Here is a 23,887-nt window from a genome sequence, read left to right on the forward strand (position 1 = left end):
AAAGCTTATTATGCTTTTTACTGGTTTAGAGCCCCGCTGTGTGAAAGAACTTTTGTGACGATGATAATGTCCCGTATCTGCACTGCCCAATATGGTAACCATTATTAGCATAAGTGGCTATGAAGCACCTGAAATGGAGCTGATGTGACTGAGGAGCTAACTTTTTATGTTATTCAATTTTAATAAATGAGCCACATATACAGCTAGTGGCTACCATTTTGAACAGCACGGGTAGAGAGTCAGCAATGTACAGAAAGATGAGCACAGGACTTGAAACCAGAATACTTGAGTCCTACCTATGCTACTAACTGCTTCTGATTTTGAGCCAGTGTGATCTCAGAAGAAACACCTGCCCATAAGCTACAGTTCTATTTTGAGAATCAAATGGAATCATGTATGAGAAAGCCTTTGTAAATTGCAGGGAGTGGCATATCTACTCTTTCCCTAAAGTACAAATGAAAGACCATCAATTCAGAAACAAATGAGCAATCAGAAAAACCTTTACTTTGCAGATATAGTTCCATTTTGTTTTTCAGTATGTGTGGAGAGAAAGGTGAAATTGCATTTTAGCTGATGGACTCTACCCACTTGGGTTTCTTAGAAAGCAAGAAACCCTCTCCAGAAAGAAGGGAAAAGAAACTGGAAGTGACTTGAAGACAGTAAGATTTTTAAATGTCAAGGGAAGTTGTTAAGTGTTATGGAAGAGGATCTCTCCTTCAGAACTCTCTGATAGCTCCAAAAAATGGACTGCATCAAAAAGTAATATAATCTCTGCAATTTTTCTGCAAAAATTCTTCCAAAATAACACTTAAAAAAAAAAAAGGCAATATATCACCGTAAATACTCAAAAAGAGGCCTCATAATCATCTATTCATCTTTAGGGAACAGAAGCTATCTGCAACAGGCTAAGGGCTCACTAAAGGTGAGGAATGGAGCAGCTCTGAGGAAAGGGCTGATGAACACTCACCAACCATAAATTCTTGGATAACCAATACTGTTCTAGTTCTGGTAGTAACTAACTCTTAGACGTTTTGAACAAACCTTGCCAACAGGAACATTCTTAACATCTTCCACAAAAACGACTTCCCGAAGAGACCACTGCTCTTCGTTCACCTTTTCTTCCTCTTTCGGGGCAGGGGTGGACCGTCGTCGTTCTTAGACAACAACAAAATGGTAAGTACCAAAAAGAAAATGTGAAAGAGACTTTATAGATTTCATCTAAATATATGAAAAAAGATCATTTGTAAAGGGATACAAATGAGATATCTAAATAACAATTCTGTGAACTACCACTTTATGAATTGACGTTTTATGACCAATTTCCACTTCAAATGACTTAATAGCAAAAATCACGTCTGTTAATGCCTAATGATATTAACACTGCTGCAAACACACAAAGAAGAAATAAAAAACTTATTTTGAACCCTTAAAATTAGAGTTACCTGATGAAGGTTAAAAAAAAAAAAAAAAAAGACCTGTTGGTCTGTTTTTAAAACTATCATGTAATTATTAAGTTTCAACTTCCTCAAGGGCAAAGCAAATACACTATAAAATAAATTTATTTTGAGGACCGTTCAAAAAACTCCTTAAATCCAATGTGCAGTAGTGAGTCTAGGTTTATAAATTCTGCAAATTCTGAGCACAAGTTGGGACCAAGCCATAACCAATTTATACTAAAAACAGTCTCCACAAAGGTGGGAAAATATTCTAATTAGTGGCAGTTATTTCCCACTATCACTGCAATGCATTTTACAAATTATAAACTCAATAGAACTCTAAAAAACAACAGGAATAGGCAACACTGTAAATACTATTTTTTCATTTAAATAAAACTGCTCATACACATAAAATCTAACTATTAGAAACAAAATTTATACAAAAAAATACTGAAAATGGTAGAAGTTGCCTCAAATCATAAACAGACTGCACCCAGCTCTCTGCCTGGGACCTTACTGTGACCAACGTACACTACACATAAAACTTACTATATGGCATTGATGCGCTGCTGGCGATTGAGGACGCGTCACTGCATGTGGAGGCCGGAGATGGCGGGGGACCCATTTCCGTTTTCACTGGTTCCTGCTTACTTTCAGGCCTGAGATTAGAAATTAGATTCTCATTATTAGGAAAATGAAATATTAGAACTTGTCAGATGGTTTATTTTTTAGAATCAAGTTTATTCTTATAAGGGAATGAAATATTAAAACTTGTACAAAATGGTCTATTTCTAGGACTCCAGGTACTGAAAAAGGTACACGATGCATACTTCAAATTCTTAGTAATATTTTTAAAAGAAAGGAAAGAAAACTACACCATATAAAGCTATCAACAACTTTGAACAATGATTCAGATAAGCTTTATCTATGAATAACAACAAAAACTACACTCAATTATTACAAGCTCTTGAGCAAACAAGTTTCACACTTCAGTAAACCCTGACTTGGACATAGCAATTTAATTGAGAAATGGTAAAGGAAAATAAATAAAATACCAACTAGATCTATCATTAATTTCTTAAGAGTTCAAAAAAGGAACTCAACTCCCATGGTTTACAAAAATTTATTCTTGAACCATCTGATGAAGAACCATCACCTGTTGTAACCTAACTGAGAAATTACAGAATAAACTATCCTTTGTCACTTTATACCTAGGAAGATAACTACAGTCAGCAACTATACAATATTCTACAGATGATTAAAAAATACACATACACACACATATATATCTTAGTCCTTAAAAGGCAGAAGTCAATTTTTAGTTAGAAAAGTCACCTATTACTAAGAAATCTGTTATAAATATTGTTATCAAGGCCATCATCTTAACCCCCTCGTCTATTATCCCCACCAGGAATTTCACCTGAGTTTAGAAACAGTCCACAGTAAACCAGTATCATTTTCATCAGCATCTTGGCAAAGTGCTTAGTACAAGTACACGTGAACACTCATGGCTGCTCTGCAAATCTTGTGATGGTGGAAACAGGCTGATACTGACTAATCACTAGCATGCCATTAAAGTGAACGCATCTCAACACTTAGCAAAGAAGAGTCTTTCACATGAAAATGACTATGTTCTTAACACTAAGTTTCAATAAGCTCTTTTACTAAGTTTATTCATATAGATGGCAAATTTCAAGGAAGATACTGAAAAACTTTATAAATTACACGATTCCAGTAGCATATTCTATGTGTTAAATATAAACTCATTTATATTTGTGCACATCAAAAACATTTCAATCACTCTTTACAAAATTTCATAAAAAATGAAAATGTGTTTTGTCACTTTTATTTTTAGGATAAAAATCAATGTAATTACAGAGGAAGTCTATAAATCTATTATGTATAACAAGACAGGGACGGTGAGAGAGAGATCACGACAACAAAGCAAAAAAGCCTTAATTTGGCATAAATTACAGTAGCGTTGCTTTATTAAAGAGTATTTCTTTAACTTATTTAGTAGTCATCCATTTTTTTAATTTTAATTAACTTATTTAAATTCAAGTTAGTTAACACACAGTATAGTCTTGGTTTCAGGAACAGAACCCAGTGATTCATTCATTCATTCATTAGTGTAACACCCAGTGCTCATCCTAACAGGTACCCTCCTTAATGCCCATCACCCGTTTAGCCCATTCCCCCACCCACCTCCCCTCCAGCAACCCTGTTTGTTCTCTGTCTTTACAAGTCTCTTATGGTTTGCCTCCCTATGTTTTTATCTTATTTTTCCTTCCCTTTCCCTATGTTCACCTGTTGGGTTTCTTAAATTCCACATATGAGTGAAATCATACGATATTTGTCTTTCTCTGACAGTAATCCCTGTGTTTTCTTAATTACAACTTGCATTTTTAACATTAAGAGAAATAGCAAAAAAGGTAGTAAATTTACAATCATTACACTCATTTGAGCAAACAAATCTCAGCATTTTAAAAACTTAGATGTATAGTACAATCCCCATTTCTTTTTAATGCCTGTTAAATTAAAAAAAAAAAAAAAAGACACCAAAATATTAAAATGTTGTTTCTGGAATGTGATGCTATTACTCATCTATGTTTCTATAATGGTTACATATTTTTATAAGATTAAGAAAAAAAAGTTACTTATAAACTTTATTAAAGGTTTGAAGTTCATGTACCAAACAACCAAATTATACCACACACAAATACTTATAGATGCTTCTAAAAGTACAGGTGTTAAGTAACTATATACTTGACTCCCAAACAATAAGCCAGCCTCTGTATGCGGGCTCCACACAATTCAGTGGTAACTCTGTTCACATACCCCTCCACCCCGAAACTCTGCAAATCCTTTACAGAACTTCCCTCTCCAGAATGTTAACTTATAAAATCCTTTCAAGGATCAAGATGCAGTTAAGACATTAGGTAGAAATTAAGATAATTACACAGGGAGAGAGGAGGGCAAAGATGGCCTGATAGAGATAAGGCTAAACATATTCTTCTTCCACACAGTAATGGCAAAGGACACACTCTAATGACAAAACAAAGATATCAAAAGAGAACTCTATATATGGTCATTCTAGCTGCTGAACATCAAGAACAACTATAATATACAAATATTAACCAAGTGGCAAACAGTAAATTTTACCAATTCCTTGCAAAACTTCTGGGCATCTTCACAAGACCTCACCACGGTAGCAATTTTCTAGGTCACTGCACACCTCTAAGTCTGCCTTGACTACCCCTCTCGTATACATAGCAAACTAGAAACTGGTGTAAAATCACGATTCATTACAGTACAGTACTTACTTAGCTTCAGTAGTTTTGCTAGCTTTGTCCATGTTTTTCAAGCTCTCTGGAGATCTTAGTTGAAATCTACAGCTATCATTCATATTCCAAACCGACTCCATTAAGACACCAACTTTAGGAATCCCAGCACTAATTGAAAATGCAACTGCTCCAGCATGATAAAGAGGATTATTCCTTAAGCACACCTAGCAAACAAAAGAAAAATCATCAAGATGACATTTTCAAAATTAGAAGAGTTGTTCCAAATGCATAAAAATACAACACATAAAAGTATTATTTCCTAGGTTTTCCAAAAACAATCTTACACAATCAAATAAGGCTCTTAAAGCATTGTCTTAAAAGCATTATCTCTATCAAGAATTTGTTCCCAAAATTAAGGAGCAGTAATTATTTTAGCACATTTGTTAAAAAAAAAAAAAAAAAAAAAAAAAAAAAAACTTTAAAATTTCCTGCAAAAGGGCTGCCTAGGTGGCTCAGTCAGTTAAGTGACTGACTCCTGACTTCAACTCAGATCATGATCTCACAGCTCATGAGATCGATGTGAGTTCTGTGCTAACAGTGCAGAGCCTGCAGAATCGAATCCCTGCTTGGGATTCTCTCTCTCCCTCTCTCTCTCTCTCTCTCTCTCTCTCTCTCTCTCTCTCTCTCTCTGCCCCTCCCTGGCTCACATGCACATGCTCTCTCTCAAAATAAACATTAAAAAAAAAAAAAATTCATACAACCTAACAAATTTCATGCAACAAATATCCTGACCATTCTGCTATAAAGAAACAGAACAGAAATAGCAAAGAACTTTTTTTAAAGATTGTCATTAAAAAAATAACAAAATAATTACACATTCTGTCAGTTTCTTAACATCTAAAATGACTTTCCTAATTCGCGATGCTATGTATTATACAGGCTCTATAAACTTCATCTCTATGGGGGTTTCTTTCCCCCAGAAGACTTGTTTTCTACAAACCAAAAGCTTCACTGGATAACATAAGTTTTCTCTTACGTTAAAAAAGAGTGTGTTGACGCCAATGTTAGAAGTTAATTGAGTGCAGGAGTAAATAACCTGCAACTTCTCACAGCAGAGGAGCTCCCTCAGGTCATATACTCTGAAAGCAATAACCTGCAAGATGGCACCGTCAAACACACCAAGAATAGCTCCAAATGAGAAAGAAAGATTATTTCTGGACATCTCTTTTGAGTTCTCCCACAGCTCAATCTTATGGACATTCTGTTCAGTCACCCAGTAATGAAGTATTCTGCTGTCCTTGACAGTGGCACATACAAAGATCATGTGGTGGTTTATAATTAACTGTAAGTGACACAGAAGACGCTGATACATTTGAGTAGTATCACAACTGGAAATCCTGGAGCAGAGTTGCAGTTCCATCAGATAGTTATGCGTCACTAAATATAGATCTGTGGCTTAGAATGTACAGTTCATGAAGAGCTGACTTCTGGAAAAAGGTATGTCCTGCTTAGCTGTGACTTAAAGGGAAGTTTCACCCACAAATTTTCAGAGAAGACTGGTGAAAGCTTACAGTCTGAAAGAGGATCAATAAGAAAGAAGACTGTATTTTAAAGAGAAATGTGGTAAGATTAGAAGATAGGAGGTTATTTATTAGTGCCTTCTTATAAAAAATAAATCACCTTAAAGACAAGGTGGTGTGTATTTGGGGTCCAGCATATAACGAGACGTGTCAATGGATAACTGCTAAATACATCATTCTCAACATTATGATCTCAAAGTGTAGGTGTAGCTGATAATTCTAAGTAATCAACAGTTAACACACGAAGGCTTTCCTTATTCTGTGGCTATGACTATCTTAAATCTCTAGTTTTCCACAGCTTTAAAATAAAATCTTAGTTCTATACCAAAATATTTTCATATACCTATCTCTTAGCAATTTAGTTCCAAGCTATTTCGTTTAAAAATTTTCTTCAGTGCACCTTTAAAGTGTTTTTTTCTGCTCTCTCTCTCTGTAGCAACATCATCCTCCATGCTAATAACGCAAATGTGAGGATATCTTGCTATTAAGTGAGTCCAGTGAACAAGGAACTTTAAGAACAACAGAAATCAGTAATTGGACTAACCAGGAAAAGGGGAGCTCTTTGAAGCTCCTATCCAAAGCAACTGAAATAAATAATGAAGGCTGAAGAAGAATATTCAAAATAATGGGTAATCACTAAACACTTCCCAATTGGGAGGCCAAGCAAGAAATAAGTCAGAATAAGATAACCATGACTAGGACCAAACAACGACGACGACAAGAACAACAACAACAACAACATAGAGGCACAAACACAAAACGGGTACATATAAGCTGGGTTTTGTTGAAAAGTAACAACTGAAGTAGTAACTCTTTAAGCACTTTATAATCCCTCGCACTCAGACAAATGGTAGTTTTTATTACACGATGTGTCATCTTGCACTTTGAATTTTTCTTTTCCTTATCACTACAAGGTGGGATAACTTACATTTTGTATTTCCTAGATTTTACAAAATAGTCATTGTAGTGCTTGCTAGAATATACACCAATTTTTATCCTCAAGATAAACTATCCTCAAGATAATGAATGAAAAGAACAACAACAGTTCTCAAACTATTCTGGTATCAGAGCCCTTTTTCCCTGTTAAATATTACTGAGGACCCAAAAATATTTTGTTTATTTGGGTCCTATCTAGCTGGTATTTAATGCATTAGTAATTAAAATTGAGAAATTTTTAAATACTTCACAGTAATAAATGTCATGTTAATATAAACAATTTTATAAAAAACTGATTTTCAAAAAAAATAGCAAGAAAAGTGGCACTGTTTACATTTTTCCAAATCTCTTGATGTTTGATTTAATGGAAGACAGTTCGATTCCCACGTCTGCTTCTGCATTCAATCTGTTGTGATAGTTACTTAGACTAAAGTGTATGCAGACAATTCAGCTTCACAGATATGTAAATGGAAAGAAAAGAAAGGGCTCTGCAGACTCCCTGAAAGAATGGAGGAGCCAGAAGTCCTTGAACCAACCACAATTTGATCCACTGAGGTATTAGAAAAATCACCTTCTATAACATAGAAGCCTAAAACCATCTCAGAGTGGAATCCATCTCTGGTGGAAACAGAGATCTGAGGAAGCCTCCTGCCCTATGCTGACAACATCCCCAAGAGCAGGATCTTTCAAAACTGCCTGGCTGTTTATCACCTGGGATGCTTGTTAACATAATCAACCCCAGGCCTTACCACCAGACAAACAGAAGGAATGTCCTAGGAGCTCCACACTCTTGCATTCAAGTACCAAATGATTCTTAAAATCAGGCAAATCTGGGAACCCTGCCCCATAAGGAAACCTACTGTGACACTGGGGCAGAATCTCCATGTCACTCAACTATTGAATAAAAAAGCATAGGGGCGCCTGGGTGGCGCAGTCGGTTAAGCGTCCGACTTCAGCCAGGTCACGATCTCGCGGTCCGGGAGTTCGAGCCCCGCGTCGGGCTCTGGGCTGATGGCTCGGAGCCTGGAGCCTGTTTCCGATTCTGTGTCTCCCTCTCTCTCTGCCCCTCCCCCGTTCATGCTCTGTCTCTCTCTGTCCCAAAAATAAACAAACATTGAAAAAAAAAAAAGCATATACATGCTATTGGAACCTGGTCCTTCAAATAACATTCATTTATAAAACTGCTTAGAAGGGAATTAATTAAAGAGGAAGAAAGTGATTTTGAAGAGTAACAACGTCCCCTAATCACTTACCTGGGTACCCACAGTGATGTTCGGCATTGAAGAAATACCAGCACTAGATTTGGGCTTTTTATTTTTGGCTCTAGCCTTCTCTAACATTTTTTTCCTTTGACTAAAAGGGACTACACCCCTGAAAAGAAAAAGTATAAATTGGTCAAGCAAGCAGCAAAGAAGCCTATTAGTCTGAAATTACATGTAATATTTTTGCTTGTTGTATTTACAACTTATTCTTAATCATAACTTGAGCATAGCTTTAATACATAACTGGTCCTGTTTTTATTAAACCTTTAGGGATTAAAATTTTATAGAAAATTGATCACCTGAAATTTTCTTCCAAATAATTTTATTTCATTAGTAGATTCCCCTACGTATTATTTCTGCCAATGCAGATTTACTAAACTCCTTAAAACACAACAGAAAAAATACATTTTAAAGTCCCTAATAGTAAAGGAATAAAGGAGACACAAAATATACATCCAATGAAATACTGTAATTATATTTTATATTTAATTATATTTTAAGTAATACTGTTAAATGAAAAAGCATAAAAAATACCCGATAGCCTAGGTTTCCAATTATGTAAAAGCAAAGTACGTATTTATGTAGAGGAAAGATTTAAAATACTTCCAAATGCTAACAGTAGTTACCTTCAGGTTGCAGGATGATACGTAATTTTTGTTTCCACTTTATACTTTTGTAAAATTCCATAATTACCATCACTAAAGTATGTGTTACTTTTATAAGTTTTTTTAATGTTACTTTGTTCCAAAGTGAAATTTCCCTCTCTACAAAGCATTATCTTTTGACCAACCTTCTCATGTTGGTGTTCCACTTCTCAAAGCACCTATCTATGCACATAAAAGCATTCACTGATAAGGAATTCCCCCTCCCTGTGTTACTCACCACCAATATAAATTGTTCTCTAGCTGGGCACAGGTGTAAAGGGCACAGCAATGTAAAGAAACAATCCGTTCACCTTGAAGTTCTGAGTAAGTCTGTGCAGTGTGCTCTAATTTAGAAGCCACAGAACTTAAAGTTTCATCTACCCATGTAGCAACCTAAAGAGTAAAATATTAGAGGCTTAAATAAATAAGAAAGGACTGTGGTCAAAAGTAGGAAACAACATACATACTCTACGGACTACAATTCTAAAATGTTTTGAGCTAAATGCCAGAAAAATAAGTAATTCAGAAAAGGTTCTTAATTAAGAATCTAAAATACTTTCCTTACACAAATACATTGAAGTAGCAGTTATTGAAATGATCGTCTAAAGCCATCTCAAAGAAATTAATCAAAAGTAAACATTTGCTACAACAATTTTAAAAAGTATTTAGTGACTCTAGGGGCATCTGGGTGGCTCAATAAATTAAGCGTTCAACTCTTGATTTGGGCTCAGGTCATGATCTCAGTTTCATGAGTTTCATGATCTCAGTTTCATGAGTTTCATGATCTCACAGTTTCATGCACTGACAGCACAGGGCCTGCTTGAGTTCTCCCTCTCTCTCTGCCCCTCCCCCTCGCTCCCTCGCTCTCTCTCTCTCTCTCAAAATAAATAAACTAAAAAAAAAAAAAAAAAATTAGTGACTCTAAAGCCAAAGAGAATCCAAGGCAAAATACCCATATACTTCCCCAATCCATCTCTGACAGCTTTTGTTAGCACTTATCTCAAATATTTTGTCCTTTCCTTAAGGGAAAAAGCCACCTCTAAAGTTGGATTATAATATAGGGATAAACCAGCAACAAAAAGATTATATACTGGATTACTCTCTTTAGGCTTGAGATGCTTTGAAGTTGTGGATTTAGAAAGAGAGAAAATTAAAAGATGGAAAAGGGGCCGAGGGAGAGGAAGAAAACCAAGAACTGAAGCATGAAATGTTTCTCAACGAATGCAAAGTATTTCCTACCTTGTTATTTTCTGTAGCTACAGTTGCTCTTATGCTATTTGCAGACAGCAGGACTATCTTCTCATTGGTTAGCCCCAGAAATGTTGCTCGTGGATGATGCAGTGAAGGATTCTTAGAAAGCACAAGAAAAATGATCACTCTTTTGTATGTTGATATATAGAACCATTCGATGAAAGCTTAATATAAAATACCTGTGCATTTCTGTAAGGCTCAGATTCACTCCACTTCCACTGATAAAGTTCTCCTTTACTGCTGACAGCCAGAAGCTCAGAATATAGAGCCCCAATACAGATGAACTTTGTTCCATCCTATAAAGTAAAAAATAATACAATAGTGTAAGTACAACTGGCCAAACCTAATCACTTTAATCACTTCATCAAATCGGGATTAATTCAGTAAACATATAAACCACAGCTGTGCAAAGTCTTCAGCACAGCCTGTAAGGCCCTTCGTAATGCAGCCCTGGCTTCCTCTGTGAAATCACTGTCCTTCAGTCACACAGGCCTTCTTCCAGCTCCTAGACCATGTCCGCAGGATCCTGTCATGTCCTTGGTATTCTCTTGCCTTGTTTCTCAGTGACTCAATCCCTATCCTTAATCAAGTCTGCTCAAATGAAACACTACCTACAAAACCACCACTCTCATATTCCACCTCCTTACTCTGCTTTCTTTGTAGATGATAGCATTTCACAACTATACTACATTATGATAGTAATAGTATATTCACAATACTGTATTACTCATTTACGGTCTATTCACTTGGATATAAGCTTTGTCTTGTTCACCACTGTATCCCCATTTTTTAGAACAGTGCACATGGTAGGTGATATAAATGTGCCAAATGAATGAAGAAAACAATAAGCTGAAGCTGGAAAAATCAAGTGTCAAGACAGAAGACTCCTCTCTAGACTCTTCCAAGCTGCTGAAACAAACGTCTACGTTGTTTTTTTAAGGTGAGAGTTCATTTAGTTTTAAGGTGATGCACATGCCAGGTGTTAAATGCAATTAAATTCTAAAAATCTTTGACAATAAATGTAAATGAACAGTATCAATAATTTTTTTATGTTTATTTTGAGAGCGAGAGAGCAAGAGCAGGGGAGGGGCAGAGAGAGAAAAAGAGAGAGTGAGCGAGTGAGTGAATGAGAGAATCTCAAGCAGGCTCCACACTCTTAGAGCAGAGCCTGACACAGGCTCAAACCCGCGAGCCATGAGATCATGACCTGAGCTGAAACCAAGAGTCAGACCATCAACAGACTAAGCCACTCAGGTGCCCCAGTATCGGTATTATTTTTAACACAATGTTAATATGATCAGAGTCATGAAGCTACCCAGAAATCACATGGCAAAACCTGCCATTAAGAGATTTTTGGTTGTACTTTTGCTACTGGTCTAAGCACTGCTTCTCTTTGGAATTCTGGCTCTGGAGTATGCTAAACTAATGGTGTCATTTTGCTTTTCTGTCAAATTCCAATCTTATTTGGTCAGATGGGTTACACCGGTCAGCTAAAGCCTGTAAAGTGTGCCACGATTTATAATGTAACAACAGGTTATGCTGCAGAGGTGTACCGAAAGAACCCAAATTTTAACCTTCTATTTTACCAATACCAATCAGCCCTATTGTCAAGTCACTTCCACAGAGGGACAGGAGAGACCAAATTTGAAACTCTGCAAGTTACCAATTCCTCTCTTATCCTTCGCCAAGCGTATCTGAAAACCTGTGTCTACTCTCTCCAAGGTGGCTGCATCAAATCCTAACATCTCTACCTCACACTTCCTTCTCCTCCCTTCAGTTAAAGGATGATGGAATCAAGCCAAGTGAGCCCAAACCCTGGATCCAACACCTATCAAGTATGTGACTCTGGGTAAGTTTTATAACTTCTCTGAACCCCCTTTCTTTACCTCTAACGTGGGTTTAATAATATATATGGGGGGAGAATAAAAGCCAAAAGACAGTAACATATATAGACAGCACACAGCCCAGCACAAATTAGTGCTCAAATCCAACTATGATTACTCTGCCCCCAACTTCACCTTCTACTTACCCAGAAAAGCACAAGCTTGCTGAATATTCCTACTTCTAGATTTAACAAAAAAAACACCATTCTCCTCTCCTCCCCGCCTTCATCTCAGAGAAAGAAGTGTCCTTCTCTCTTATTTAAGGGTAAGCCCCACACACAGGATGTAACTAACACTCTCTCATAACCCCAACAATCAACCAAACTAATCCTTCCTTCAATCCTACTCATGGTAAAGTGAATTGCTTGGCATGTTTCACCTTACCAGCTTTCACTCAGAGGTACAACTACACCTCAACAGTCATATCAATGCCCCATGCATTTAATTAGCCCATCTTCTCTTTAAACTCTTCAAACCATTTGACCCTGTTCATCTGTTCTGGAATTTCTCCTGTCCCTATTCATAGGTCACTATTCCCTATTGGTCTTCCTTCTTTTTTCATGGCTATTTTCTTCATCTCCCTCATACCACCATCCACTCCCTGCCCCAGATTCCACCCTGCTCCTTTATTCAAATATGCTCCACCCTCAGCCTAACTGACAGCAGCCATTGGGGCATCATGCTTATTAAACATGTACATCTCCTACCTCCAAACTAACCTGTTGCAAGAGTTGTCTACTGGATGTCGTAAAGCACCCTAACATCTACAAAATAAATTCATCATCTCCTCCAAAGCTGCATATCCTTTGCAGTTGCTCTCTCCATGAATGACATCCACCACCCACCCTGTAACAGAGGAGAGACATGAAAACCTGGGCCCTCTCATCACCTCCTCTTCTTCTCTCTTAACAATGTAGTGACTAGTCAACCAGTACTGCCTTTGCCTCAAATTCCTTAGATTCTTCCTTTCCTCTATCTCCACTGCCATTACTTTAGTTGAGATGCTCATAATTCCCTTCCATGACAATTCTATCAGTCTCTGAACAGACTCCAGATCTTTCTCCTACAATGCCAAGAGCCTTCACCTCATAAAAAAACCAACAGAACCCCATGGATCCCATCATGTTACTTCTCTAAGAACTCTGCTTCCTAGTGACTGCAGACCATCTTAACCCCGTGGCAAGTTGCCGGGGGCACTCACAGTCTTGCTCCATCTTGCTCTTTTCTACTCCCTACCCACACTGGATTTCTCATTGTTCCATAATCACACCGTGCCCTTTCCTGACTCTAGGCCCATGCTTGATACGCTTGGAATGCCTCTGCATCTTAGTCACTGCCTACTTAACCTTAAAAATGCTGCTCAGGGGCGCCTGGGTGGCGCAGTCGGTTAAGCGTCCGACTTCAGCCAGGTCACGATCTTGCGGTCCGTGAGTTCGAGCCCCGCGTCAGGCTCTGGGCTGATGGCTCAGAGCCTGGAGCCTGCTTCCGATTCTGTGTCTCCCTCTCTCTCTGCCCCTCCCCCGTTCATGCTCTGTCTCTCTCTGTCCCAAAAATAAATAAACGTTGAAAAAAAAAATTAAAAAAAAAAAAATGCTGCTCAGATATCATCTCCTGTGTGAAGTCTCTACCAAATCTCTCAGGTGGCATTAGTCATTCTCCACTGTGAAACTCTAAGCACTGTATTCACACCTTCAAGTCTACCACCGATCACACACTGTGAACACATTATACTGTATGTGAATGTATGTCTTCCCCACTGAGAGGGGCCATATCATACTCACCTCTACATTCCCAAAGGCCAGCTTGACACATGGTACACAGTAAGAACACTCTTATAACTGAATGAATAAATGAATTTTAACCCCAACTTCTCCAAGTAAAATGCCTTGCCAGAGCAATACAATCCTGAACAAATCATCCCTATAGCAAGAACATGGCGCACAAAGCCTCTCAGAAGTGACTTTACCTATATCCTCCAAGACAGACCAACGTTCCCCAAGGCAAGTCCTGAATGAACTAACTGAATGCCAAAGGCACTGAAAATCCATTACGGACAAATGTGGAAAATGTGTGTGTCCAACCAAAGGAAGATGATGGAATAATCACCTATCGCTTCTTGCCCAATTTAGATTTGTTATGTGAAAAAATACAAAACAATCAAACACAACAGAAAAGAACAGTATTTTAGCTCACTCATTTTATAACGTCATAGAAAACATTGTTTTTATTGTATTTATGAAATAACAATGGCTGCCTCTGAGCAAGTGAGGGCCTACTTCAACCCAACTGGAAAAAGTAGATATGCATGTTTCCTGAAAGATCAGTACTTTGTAGCCCTATTTTTTTTTTTTAACAAAAATCAAGTCACTAGAAGTTGAAGCTACTCAATAAATTTACAACTGTCTGAATAACAATAAATAACTGAACTGAGGCCATCAATCAAACTAGAAATGTCTCCCCAAAAGGAGATGGAAATCTGTCAAAAATGATAGAAATTATGTAGGGGCCAAAACTGAAAAGAAAAAAAAAAAGGCATGTAGTCCAGCAGCAGTGTAAATTCCTGCTGACCACATCTATATTTAGTGACTTCTATTTTGAAAACACTGGCCTTTCTATTCCTATATTTCTCCCATAAAACTTGGTTTTCGTCTCTTTAAAAAAATGTTCCATCAGCCAACACTACCTCTCCCAGGATGTACCAGCACCAACAGCAACATTATCACATATTATGCCTGAAGTGGATGGAATATAACCAAGGGTTACAACGTGCGATTTGATCAACTTTAGTTATTCACACTTCATTTCTCCTTGCCTGTCCACTTTCCCTAGTCTCCTTATGCCTGCCTTCGTTTCCTTTCTATGACAACTTCTCCTTTTAAATTATGTTTGTGACACATTTAGCTAATTCTTAACAGGAACTTACTACCTGCAACATGCAAGTGTCAATAACACAACAACAACAAAGACCTCTCCCCACTCAACTTGCCCTTCTAGAACCCTGAAGGTGAAGCAATATGATCAACAAGTTTGGTCAACTGGTTCCAACAGTGAGGCTGCTCCAAATAGCTTAAGTAAGGAACCAGATGTCATGGCCTATTTGCTCTCAACACCATTCAAACAAACGGAGAATCACATGCAACTGCAGTTCAAAAGACCAATGTGAATATATTTTCTTTTTTTCTTAGGCCATATGAAAACAGGTCCACAACAGTAAGGGACAGGACTGCAAATTAACATCACTGACTTGCTCCATTAGTTTGTTTCTTCATCACCCACGACACAACTCTCACCACACTCTTCTCCAACAACTTGCTTAAAAATAAAGGATATGTGCGTGCTTTAAACTGAAAGCATTATGGGGCACAAAGCAAAGTTTTTATGTTCAGTTTCAGCAGATTTACTCAGCATGGATTTCTGTGTAATTACTCCTCCTTCTCCCTCCCACGTCTGTTTTTCCCTCTTATCTGTGCATTCTCTTGGTAACAGTGTTTCGTGACTATAGCTGCATCTTTTTTCCCTTATAAGTCACCTTAGATTCTTGTTGGAAGTAGGCTGGCATAAATATATATATATATAGCTACATTTTACATGTAGACATTCAGCACATAGAACTAAATTTCTAGTCTGAGAAAATTAAATTTCAAAACTGAGAAGTGAAATGAAGCTATGTGAGATAATCACCTAATGGGAAGATTGCATCCTCTTACCAAAGTAACTGAATTATCACAGCTACTTCCAGAAATATAAAGTACAAAAAGCAAACAGGAGGAAGGACAGGAATGAGGGACAGTGGTATGCTGGGGAGGGAGGGAGGAAATGATGGATGAAGAGGCAGGGCAGCGTAATAAAAAAGTTGACATTCTGGGGTAAAACTATGCAGAAACCAGTATAGATTTGGCTGGTTCAACTGTGAACATGAGGAACTTGGACTTAGAGGCCCTCCCTCCATCTCTCCCTTAGGTAGATACAGACAACCCATTAATTTTTTATTATGCTACATTATTATAGCAATAAAATGTTTTCATTTCTTGCATTTTTTAGCCAAGTCAGACAATGGACATGGTCGTATCTCTTTCAGCTTGTGCTCAACTCTGTACCAGCAGAGAATCCAGCGCTCAAAATACTGCCACATGGACCCACTTGGAATACCCAAATGCTGCCGCTGGGGTCTCAACCCCACCCATCCGTGACTTACAGAAACTGTCTGTTCTCTTTGTAGAGCAAAGACCCTTTGTTCTCCTTGTTCTTTACACTTTACATATAATGGGTCATCTAATTCTCATGACAATCTCACAAGGCAAAACCCATTATTATCCTCATCTTATACATGAGAAACAAAGGCCCAGAGAGGGTAAAGGTCTTAACCAAGGCCACACAGCTAGTAAGTGGCAGGGGCAGGATATGAACTCCAGCAATCTGACTCCAGAGTCCACACTCGGCAATCACTCTGGCCTCCTAGGATTCCCCAAAGCCTCCTGTACCTAATTCTATAATGGTACTTACTCCAAAGCATTAATATCATTGTTCTGCCTTCTACAAAACTCTTATCCTAACACCTAAGCAAAAGGCCTAACACAAAGATTGCAGTGGGGCACCTGGGTGGCTCAGATAAACATCTGACTCTTGGTTTCAGCTCAGGTCACGATTTCACGGTTTGAGGAGTTCAAGCCCCGCGTTGGGCTCTGTGCTGGCAGCACAGAGTCTGTTTGGGATTCTCTCTCTTGCCCTCTCTGTCCCTCCGCCACTCACCCTCTTTCTCAAAATAGATAAATAAGCTTCAAAAAAAAAAAAAGGAAGTATGCATTTAATCAAGGCTACTAAATTAATAAGGACTGACCTTCACCTGTCTTCATGAAGACATCCTTATAATAATTTCTAATTTTTATATTTTTAAGGTACTGAAAAATTAATAAAGGAAAAATTTTTATGCCTACTTAACAATTTTTAAAACTTTTTCTTTTTACCTTTCAACCCCCTGCCTCTAGTACTCACCAATCTGTTCTCTGTGTGTATGAGCTTGGTGTTTTGTTTTGTTTTTTTGATTCCACATTCTTATATAAGAGTGGTCATATAGCATTTGTCTTTCTCTGACTTATTTCACCTGCCATAATGCCACTGAGGTACAATCCATGTTGTCACAAATGGCAAGATTTTCCTTTTTTTATAGTGGAACAAAATTCAATTGTATATATGAGTATATGTATGTATTATATCTTCTTTATCATCCACTGATGAATACTTAAGGTTATTTCCATATCTTGGCTATTGTACATGCTTCAGTGAACACGAGAGTGCATGTATCTTTTTGGGTTAGTGTTTTCATTTTCTTTGGATCAACACCCAGAAGCAGAATTGCTGGATCATATGTTAATTCTATTTTTAATTTTTTGAGGAACTTCCATACTAGTTTTCAAAGTGGCTGTACCAATTTACATTCCCACCAACAGTGCACAAGAGTTCCCAAGTATGCTCTTATACTAGCTTTGACATTCAACTCAAGGAATAACTCATAGAAATATTTAAAGTTTAAGGTTACCTGAAATATTTTCAGTTCAATATTAACTATAAAAGGCTTAAAGAGAACACTCATTCTACTATGAAAGAAACTTTATTAGTCTACAAAATGGTGAAACTTTGAAGAAATTGCTGTTTCTCTAAATAGGGAGTAGGGAAAAGTCAGTACTAATCCAGAAGATAATTAACCAATGGAATTTCTCATGTACCCCAACACAATGAAGAGTGAAGATACTATGGTTACTATGCAAACTTCCAATTTAAAAATACTGGATTAAGTCATTTCTGAAGTTAAGCTGGCAGGCATTCTTTAACCCTCCTCACCCAAAAAAGAAAGAAAGAGACATTACTTCTAAGTAGTGAATGCTGACAACACCCTTTATCTCCCTGCACCCTCCACCTGACACTTGATCACACATCAAGCTCTCCTCCACCAAAACCCTTGTACTTCCCAGGGATCACTACCCCCAATTTTGGGGGGGGCCAATATGGTCAACTACTGGTATTTGTTGATAACTATGATAATGCTTAAGGGTTTGATTAGGCTTAAGCTATTTTTTCCCTAAACTGCATTTTTTATATCTAAATTTCAATCATAAGCTAATAAAAAGTAGATCTTTTCCAGTGCAAATATTTTAAATTAGGGGTTTAATAGGAAAAAAAGGTACAGGAAGGATATATTTTGTTTCACACACTCCTATTCCTCCTTGATGTCTAAACATCAAGGAAATAACACATTAAGTGTTATTAAGTCTGCACAGTCTCAAGATATCACGATGTACTTATTAACTGTTTCTGAAAACAAGCTGTACTAAAAACATGCCTATTAGTAAAGAGCAACAAAGACTGTCTAAGCCTAACAGAGCATACGCTGGCCAGGGAAAAAGCTTGTTAGATTTGTACTGTTTAAAACACTCATTCATCAAAAATAGTACATGATAAAGAAGCCCAGACTAATATATATGTGATGGTACTATTAAAACAAGATTCATGAATCCTCTATTACTTCCTGCCAACATGGAAGTAGACGCAGGCTAATATGATCCAGGCAAGAGAAATAGGAAACACAGAACAATGTACGGAAGAGAGGGGGAAAAAAAGCCCTAGGTTTAAATCACCTTCTACCACATGGAATAAAAGCAGAACTTAGGACATGTCTAGTTTTATGGAAAGAAGTAAGAGAATGCCAATACAGGGAAAGTTTGTCAGCTGCCAAAGAAAACAGAATAACCTTTGCTTACAAAGAGACTGATTAAAATTCATGTTCCTTCTTGTATTCAAGCTTTCCACATGAGCTGAATACAGAAGAAAATAAATGAACTACATCAAGATTCACAATAACTATGAAAAATAAATTTAAAAGTTAAACAGTATTTTCCTTTAATATCCCAAATGCAAATTCAACTTCAAAAAAAGAAAAAAAAAATCTCTATCAGAATCTCCTTATCTGTTAGAGATTAACCTCAAAATTTTTATGTTCTTTTACTCCTACTTAAGAAAATTTCCTGCCCACTGGCTCTGGAAATAAGAAGAAAAAGGCACATCAAAAGAGAGATGAAAAACATGGCTTCCTGTAGGAGCCATTACCAAGCACTCAGGACAACGAAACCTACACAGCATCAACAGGATCCGACACTATGTTTCCTCTGCAGCAGTGATGGATTTTTAAAGATTCAAATCAACTTAACAAATCCTGGATGCCTTCTAGAAGCCAGTCACTGTACTTTTCAGGATGCAGAGCCGATCTCCCAGTCCATTCCTGTTCAGCCTGCTTTGTCTCCCACAGCATTTAGAGCAAAGGGTCTGTCAGAATTCAGTGCCATGAAACAGGGCAACTAATTAGTCAAAAGAAACACAGATCCCTATCTTGCCCTGACTTGTGGGCTTCTATCAATGACCACAAACTTGCTCTGAAGTAGCTGGGGTCCACTTGACATTATAAAACAAATTTCTACCAAGGGTTATCAGTTACTGGCAAAATTATCACCAGAAAAGAAGTTCTGAAACAGAATGCTGATGTGTTATCTGGAACTACCATTCCGATTTCTCCAATTTACTTCATCAAGTAGCAAAACAACAACAAATAACAGCACCACTGAATCTACATCTAAGATGACTCCTGTAGTGTCAAATAAAGATGTTCTATGTATACTTTAAAACAAAACAAAAATATCACGTGTGTGTGTGTGTGTGTGTGTGTGTGTGTGTGTGTGTGTGTGTGTATGTGTGTTTTAAATAATGGTAGTACAAGGGCTCCTCCTTGATGGTTCAGCTGGTTAAGCGTCTGACTTCGGCTTGGGTCATGATCTCTCAATTTGTGAGTTTGAGCCCCTCATCAGGCTCTCTGCTGTCAGCACAGAGCTCACCTCAGATCCTCTGAACCCCTCACCCTCTGCCCTTCCCCAACTCATGCTCGCTCGCGCGTGCTCTCTCAAAAATAAACAAATATTTAAAATAAAATAATGGTAGGGGTGCCTGGGTGGCGCAGTCGGTTAAGCGTCCGACTTCAGCCAGGTCACGATCTCGCGGTCCGGGAGTTCAAGCCCCGCATCAGGCTCTGGGCTGATGGCTCAGAGCCTGGAGCCTGTTTCCGATTCTTTGTCTCCTCTCTCTCTGCCCCTCCCCCGTTCATGCTCTGTCTCTCTCTGTCCCAAAAATAAATAAAAACGTTAAAAAAAAAAAAAATTTTTTTTTTAAATAAAATAATGGTAGTACAGGGGCGCCTGGGTGGCTTGGTCAGTTGAGCATCTGACTTCGGCTCAAGTCATGATCTCACGGTTCCTGAGTTTGAGCCCGGCATTGGGCTCTGTGCTGACAGCTCAGAGCCTGGAGCCTGCTTCAGATTCCGTGTCTCCCTCTCTCTGCCCTTCCCCTGCTCACACTGTCTCTCTCTCTCAAAAATAAACATTAAAAAAAATTTTTTTTTGTTTTTTAAAATAATGGTAGTACAAAACTCTGAAATAAAATAGAAACCTTGGTGGGGGAGGGAGGAAGTTGGGTTTGCCAGGAATCCATTTAAATGGAAAGGGTGGGAATCTTTCCAAATACCTTATCAGGCCACCACTGCAAATCTTCTCCTAGAGATACTGGACTTTGAACGGGTGTATTCTTCTTATCCAAGTTTGGCTCTCCTTCCTTGCTGGTAGAGCCCCTTTCATTATCAAATGAGGCTCCATCAAGCCACCTTCGTTCACGTAAACGTAAAACGGATTCACGTTCACGCAACAGCTCAGAGTCTCTCTCTAAGGGAAGAAGGAGAACTGGTATGCAATTGGGTCACACCAGTGGGATAAAAGTAAGCCACTCTCTAGTAAAGACCCTTCAGGATGCAACTAACAGCAGTTTATCTACTCACAAAAATTTAATGTAAATGTATATCTAGTAAGCCTGACATGCAACATTCAAAACATTAACTCTTTCAAGTGAATCTATGAAAATTATAAACTAGCATTTTTGAGAACTATGTAGAGGCAGACTTTTTTGAATTCCAACTACTAATTTTAGAACAGAATTACTTTATTTTAAAATGGATTTTTAATGGAATTAAAAATTTTTGGCTTTCATTAACGATGGTTACCATAACTTTATCTACTAGATAATGTGCATAAATAAGAATTTCAACATATCAGATACATATGTAAATCAAGAGTATTTAGTAGAATGCCTTACAAAAACAAAACCTTATACAAACAAGGAAAAAACCTGAAAAGGATAAAATATAAATCCATTAACGTTAACTATAAAAATGTTGATAATTCAAGCCCTTGTTCAGAGTAATCTTACAGACTGGATGTTCATGGTCAGTTTCATTTAAAAATTTTTGAGAAACAGACAAGCTTCTTTTAACTATCTTTATAGAAAGACAAAGATTTCCTTACAAAAATGCTTCCCCTGCAATTGGCCTTCAAACTCTCTACAGACAGTTTGTTGAGGGAGGGGGTGTTTTTTGTTTGCTCATTATTTTTTTAAGTAAGTAATCAAAATATACTTCCCAAGACTTGGATAAGAAGGATCAGAAACAACATTAACTTGAACCATATGAAACTGCCATCCGTGCAGGTCAAAATGGAAGCAGCAGCAATTTCATATGGTTCAAGTGAAAAGCAATGCCTACACAGAATGACCAAAAAAAGGGGAGAAATTTAGAAGGAGTTATTTGTGCTTGATATTAAACATCTGAAAATGAAATGTTTGATAAAGGCAGTAAAGTATGGATTTATTTAAATTTTTTAAAGCTATTACATAACAGGTTCAGTATATTTGTAAGATCATCATAGGTTTATTATTTTTAAACTCTGCTTTTAAGTACTCGATATTTGTAGCAAGGTCTTAATAAAACATAGCAATTTTTCCAGTTTACTAATGATCAGTAGATAATATAACTGATTCTTGTCTGTTATTTGAATCAAGCAGTTTTACATTCTGGAAACTAAAAAAATTGACTTAATAAAGTTAAAATACAAGTTAAATCTATACCAACATATACAGAGAAAAGTCTTACATTCACAGGATTTCAAAATCTTCTAACCTCTACTATGTACTATACCTTTCAAGAATTTCAAACTTTTGAAAGTAACATTTAATAAGCTATACATTTCCACATATTAATTATTAGCCAATCCCATTTCTATTAAATGTTTTCATACTTCTCACTTCCATCTAGCCAGGATTTAAAATGAACAGAATAATCACTTTATTTTAATCAAATAAACTAAAGAGACTTGTTTTCTGAATGCTGCATGTCACTGTAAAGTAGAATTCTGCTTTTAGTTCAGAATCCATTTTCCTAATTAAAAATACAGTTAGGTAAGTCAAATCCCTTGACAGGTATTCCACAATGTAGATAAGATCATCTCTAAAGTGAAGTACTATTTGTGGCTCTTCCAAATCAAAAATAACTAGTTTAATACCAAAGCATTCAAAAAGAATAATAAGTATTAACGTATAATTACTACAATATTAAAAGTTAAAACATAGTGAACTCCATCACTATCTCTCCATATAGCCAGCCAATGATCACAAAGAAATAAATGCAAAATTACCTCGAGATGAGCCTAGCCTGGAAAGCGATGAACGACGAAAAGAAGGATAACCAAAATAGCTAATGTCTTCAGAAAACATGGCATCTGCATCAATAATAACACTTGGGTGGGCAGAATGAATGTCAGCATCAAGAAGAGACATAAGATCCTCTATAAACAGAAAGAAACATAAATAAAGCAGACAGAAAATATCTGTAGACCACTGAAAGGTCTCTGAAAATTAAATCAGATTAGAATGAGATGCAGAGTACTGACATACCCTGAGGAAAAAGTCCTAACTACCTAGGAAATAAAGTTAATGTTACTAAACAAAGATTTTAGGGAACATCAAATGCATGAGTGTCACTTGGGCTACCTAAATAATCACAAGAAAAAAAAAAGATCTCATCTTATAACATCATAGATATAATGTAGCCAAAATCTAAATGCAATTATTACATATTTGGTAATAAGGGCATCAGAAAACAACTTTCCAGAGCCATCTGTCAGACAGTGATAAAGCCATGCATATACATCTATGTCTTTACTGGGATAGAACGCAAGTCCACTGAGCAAAAACATTTCCCCATTTCCCCTGAAAGGTATTTTACAAATTAAACACTACAGTGAGAAATACCTACCACCTTGGAAAGAACCGTCAGAAAACCCATTGTACTTTATAATGCCATTACCCACTCAAAAAAAAGCTTCTCCCTCTAAAGCTAAGAAAACCATGATGGTGATCCACCAACCTCCAGGCAAGTAAGATTCACTGGCTGTATCATCCCCATCATCTCCATCTTCATCATCCCGGCTAAGTAAATTATTTACAGCGAGGTTCACATCAAGATTTGTTCGCTGAAGTTCCCGAATAATGACACTTCTGGATTTGCCTTGTAAAACGACCTGGGCCTGAAATAAAAAATAAAGAAGAGTGCTATGCTAATTTCCTTGTGACTATACTTTTATCAAAATCAGCTTTCTAGAAGCAGTATTTCACAATTCATGCTGCAAGTCATGACTAAAGCCCAGTATGTTCACTTAAGTACTTAACTGAATATTGTTCTGCTGCCTGT

The 23,887-nt window shown here is 37.2% G+C and overlaps 1 protein-coding gene and 1 long non-coding RNA gene across 5 annotated transcripts in view; one reads left to right on the forward strand and one right to left on the reverse strand.

Moving 5' to 3' along the window:
* The window catches only part of UBR5 (ubiquitin protein ligase E3 component n-recognin 5), a 137,576-nt gene that overhangs the window by 58,644 nt on the left and 55,045 nt on the right, over positions 1–23,887 (reverse strand). For 3 of the 4 annotated variants that reach the window (XM_047842411.1, XM_047842409.1, XM_047842408.1), the window contains exons 7-16: positions 23,564–23,723; positions 22,833–22,982; positions 20,839–21,050; positions 10,573–10,689; positions 10,382–10,492; positions 9,381–9,535; positions 8,490–8,607; positions 4,760–4,944; positions 1,986–2,095; positions 1,042–1,154 (exon numbers count right to left, since the gene is read on the reverse strand). In XM_047842411.1, the coding sequence (XP_047698367.1) occupies positions 1,042–1,154; positions 1,986–2,095; positions 4,760–4,944; positions 8,490–8,607; positions 9,381–9,535; positions 10,382–10,492; positions 10,573–10,689; positions 20,839–21,050; positions 22,833–22,982; positions 23,564–23,723 (1,431 nt within the window). The remainder of the gene's footprint in view (positions 1–1,041; positions 1,155–1,985; positions 2,096–4,759; positions 4,945–8,489; positions 8,608–9,380; positions 9,536–10,381; positions 10,493–10,572; positions 10,690–20,838; positions 21,051–22,832; positions 22,983–23,563; positions 23,724–23,887) is intronic. The other variant, XM_047842410.1, reaches the window with a different exon arrangement.
* LOC125156400 (uncharacterized) lies at positions 6,940–16,437 on the forward strand. Its single transcript, XR_007148585.1, has 4 exons — positions 6,940–7,063; positions 11,187–11,333; positions 12,116–12,242; positions 16,355–16,437. It is a non-coding gene; the product is annotated as an uncharacterized LOC125156400 (long non-coding RNA).

The sequence above is a fragment of the Prionailurus viverrinus genome, chromosome F2 (genome assembly GCF_022837055.1).
Source record: "Prionailurus viverrinus isolate Anna chromosome F2, UM_Priviv_1.0, whole genome shotgun sequence".
Taxonomy (NCBI): Eukaryota; Metazoa; Chordata; class Mammalia; order Carnivora; family Felidae; genus Prionailurus; species Prionailurus viverrinus.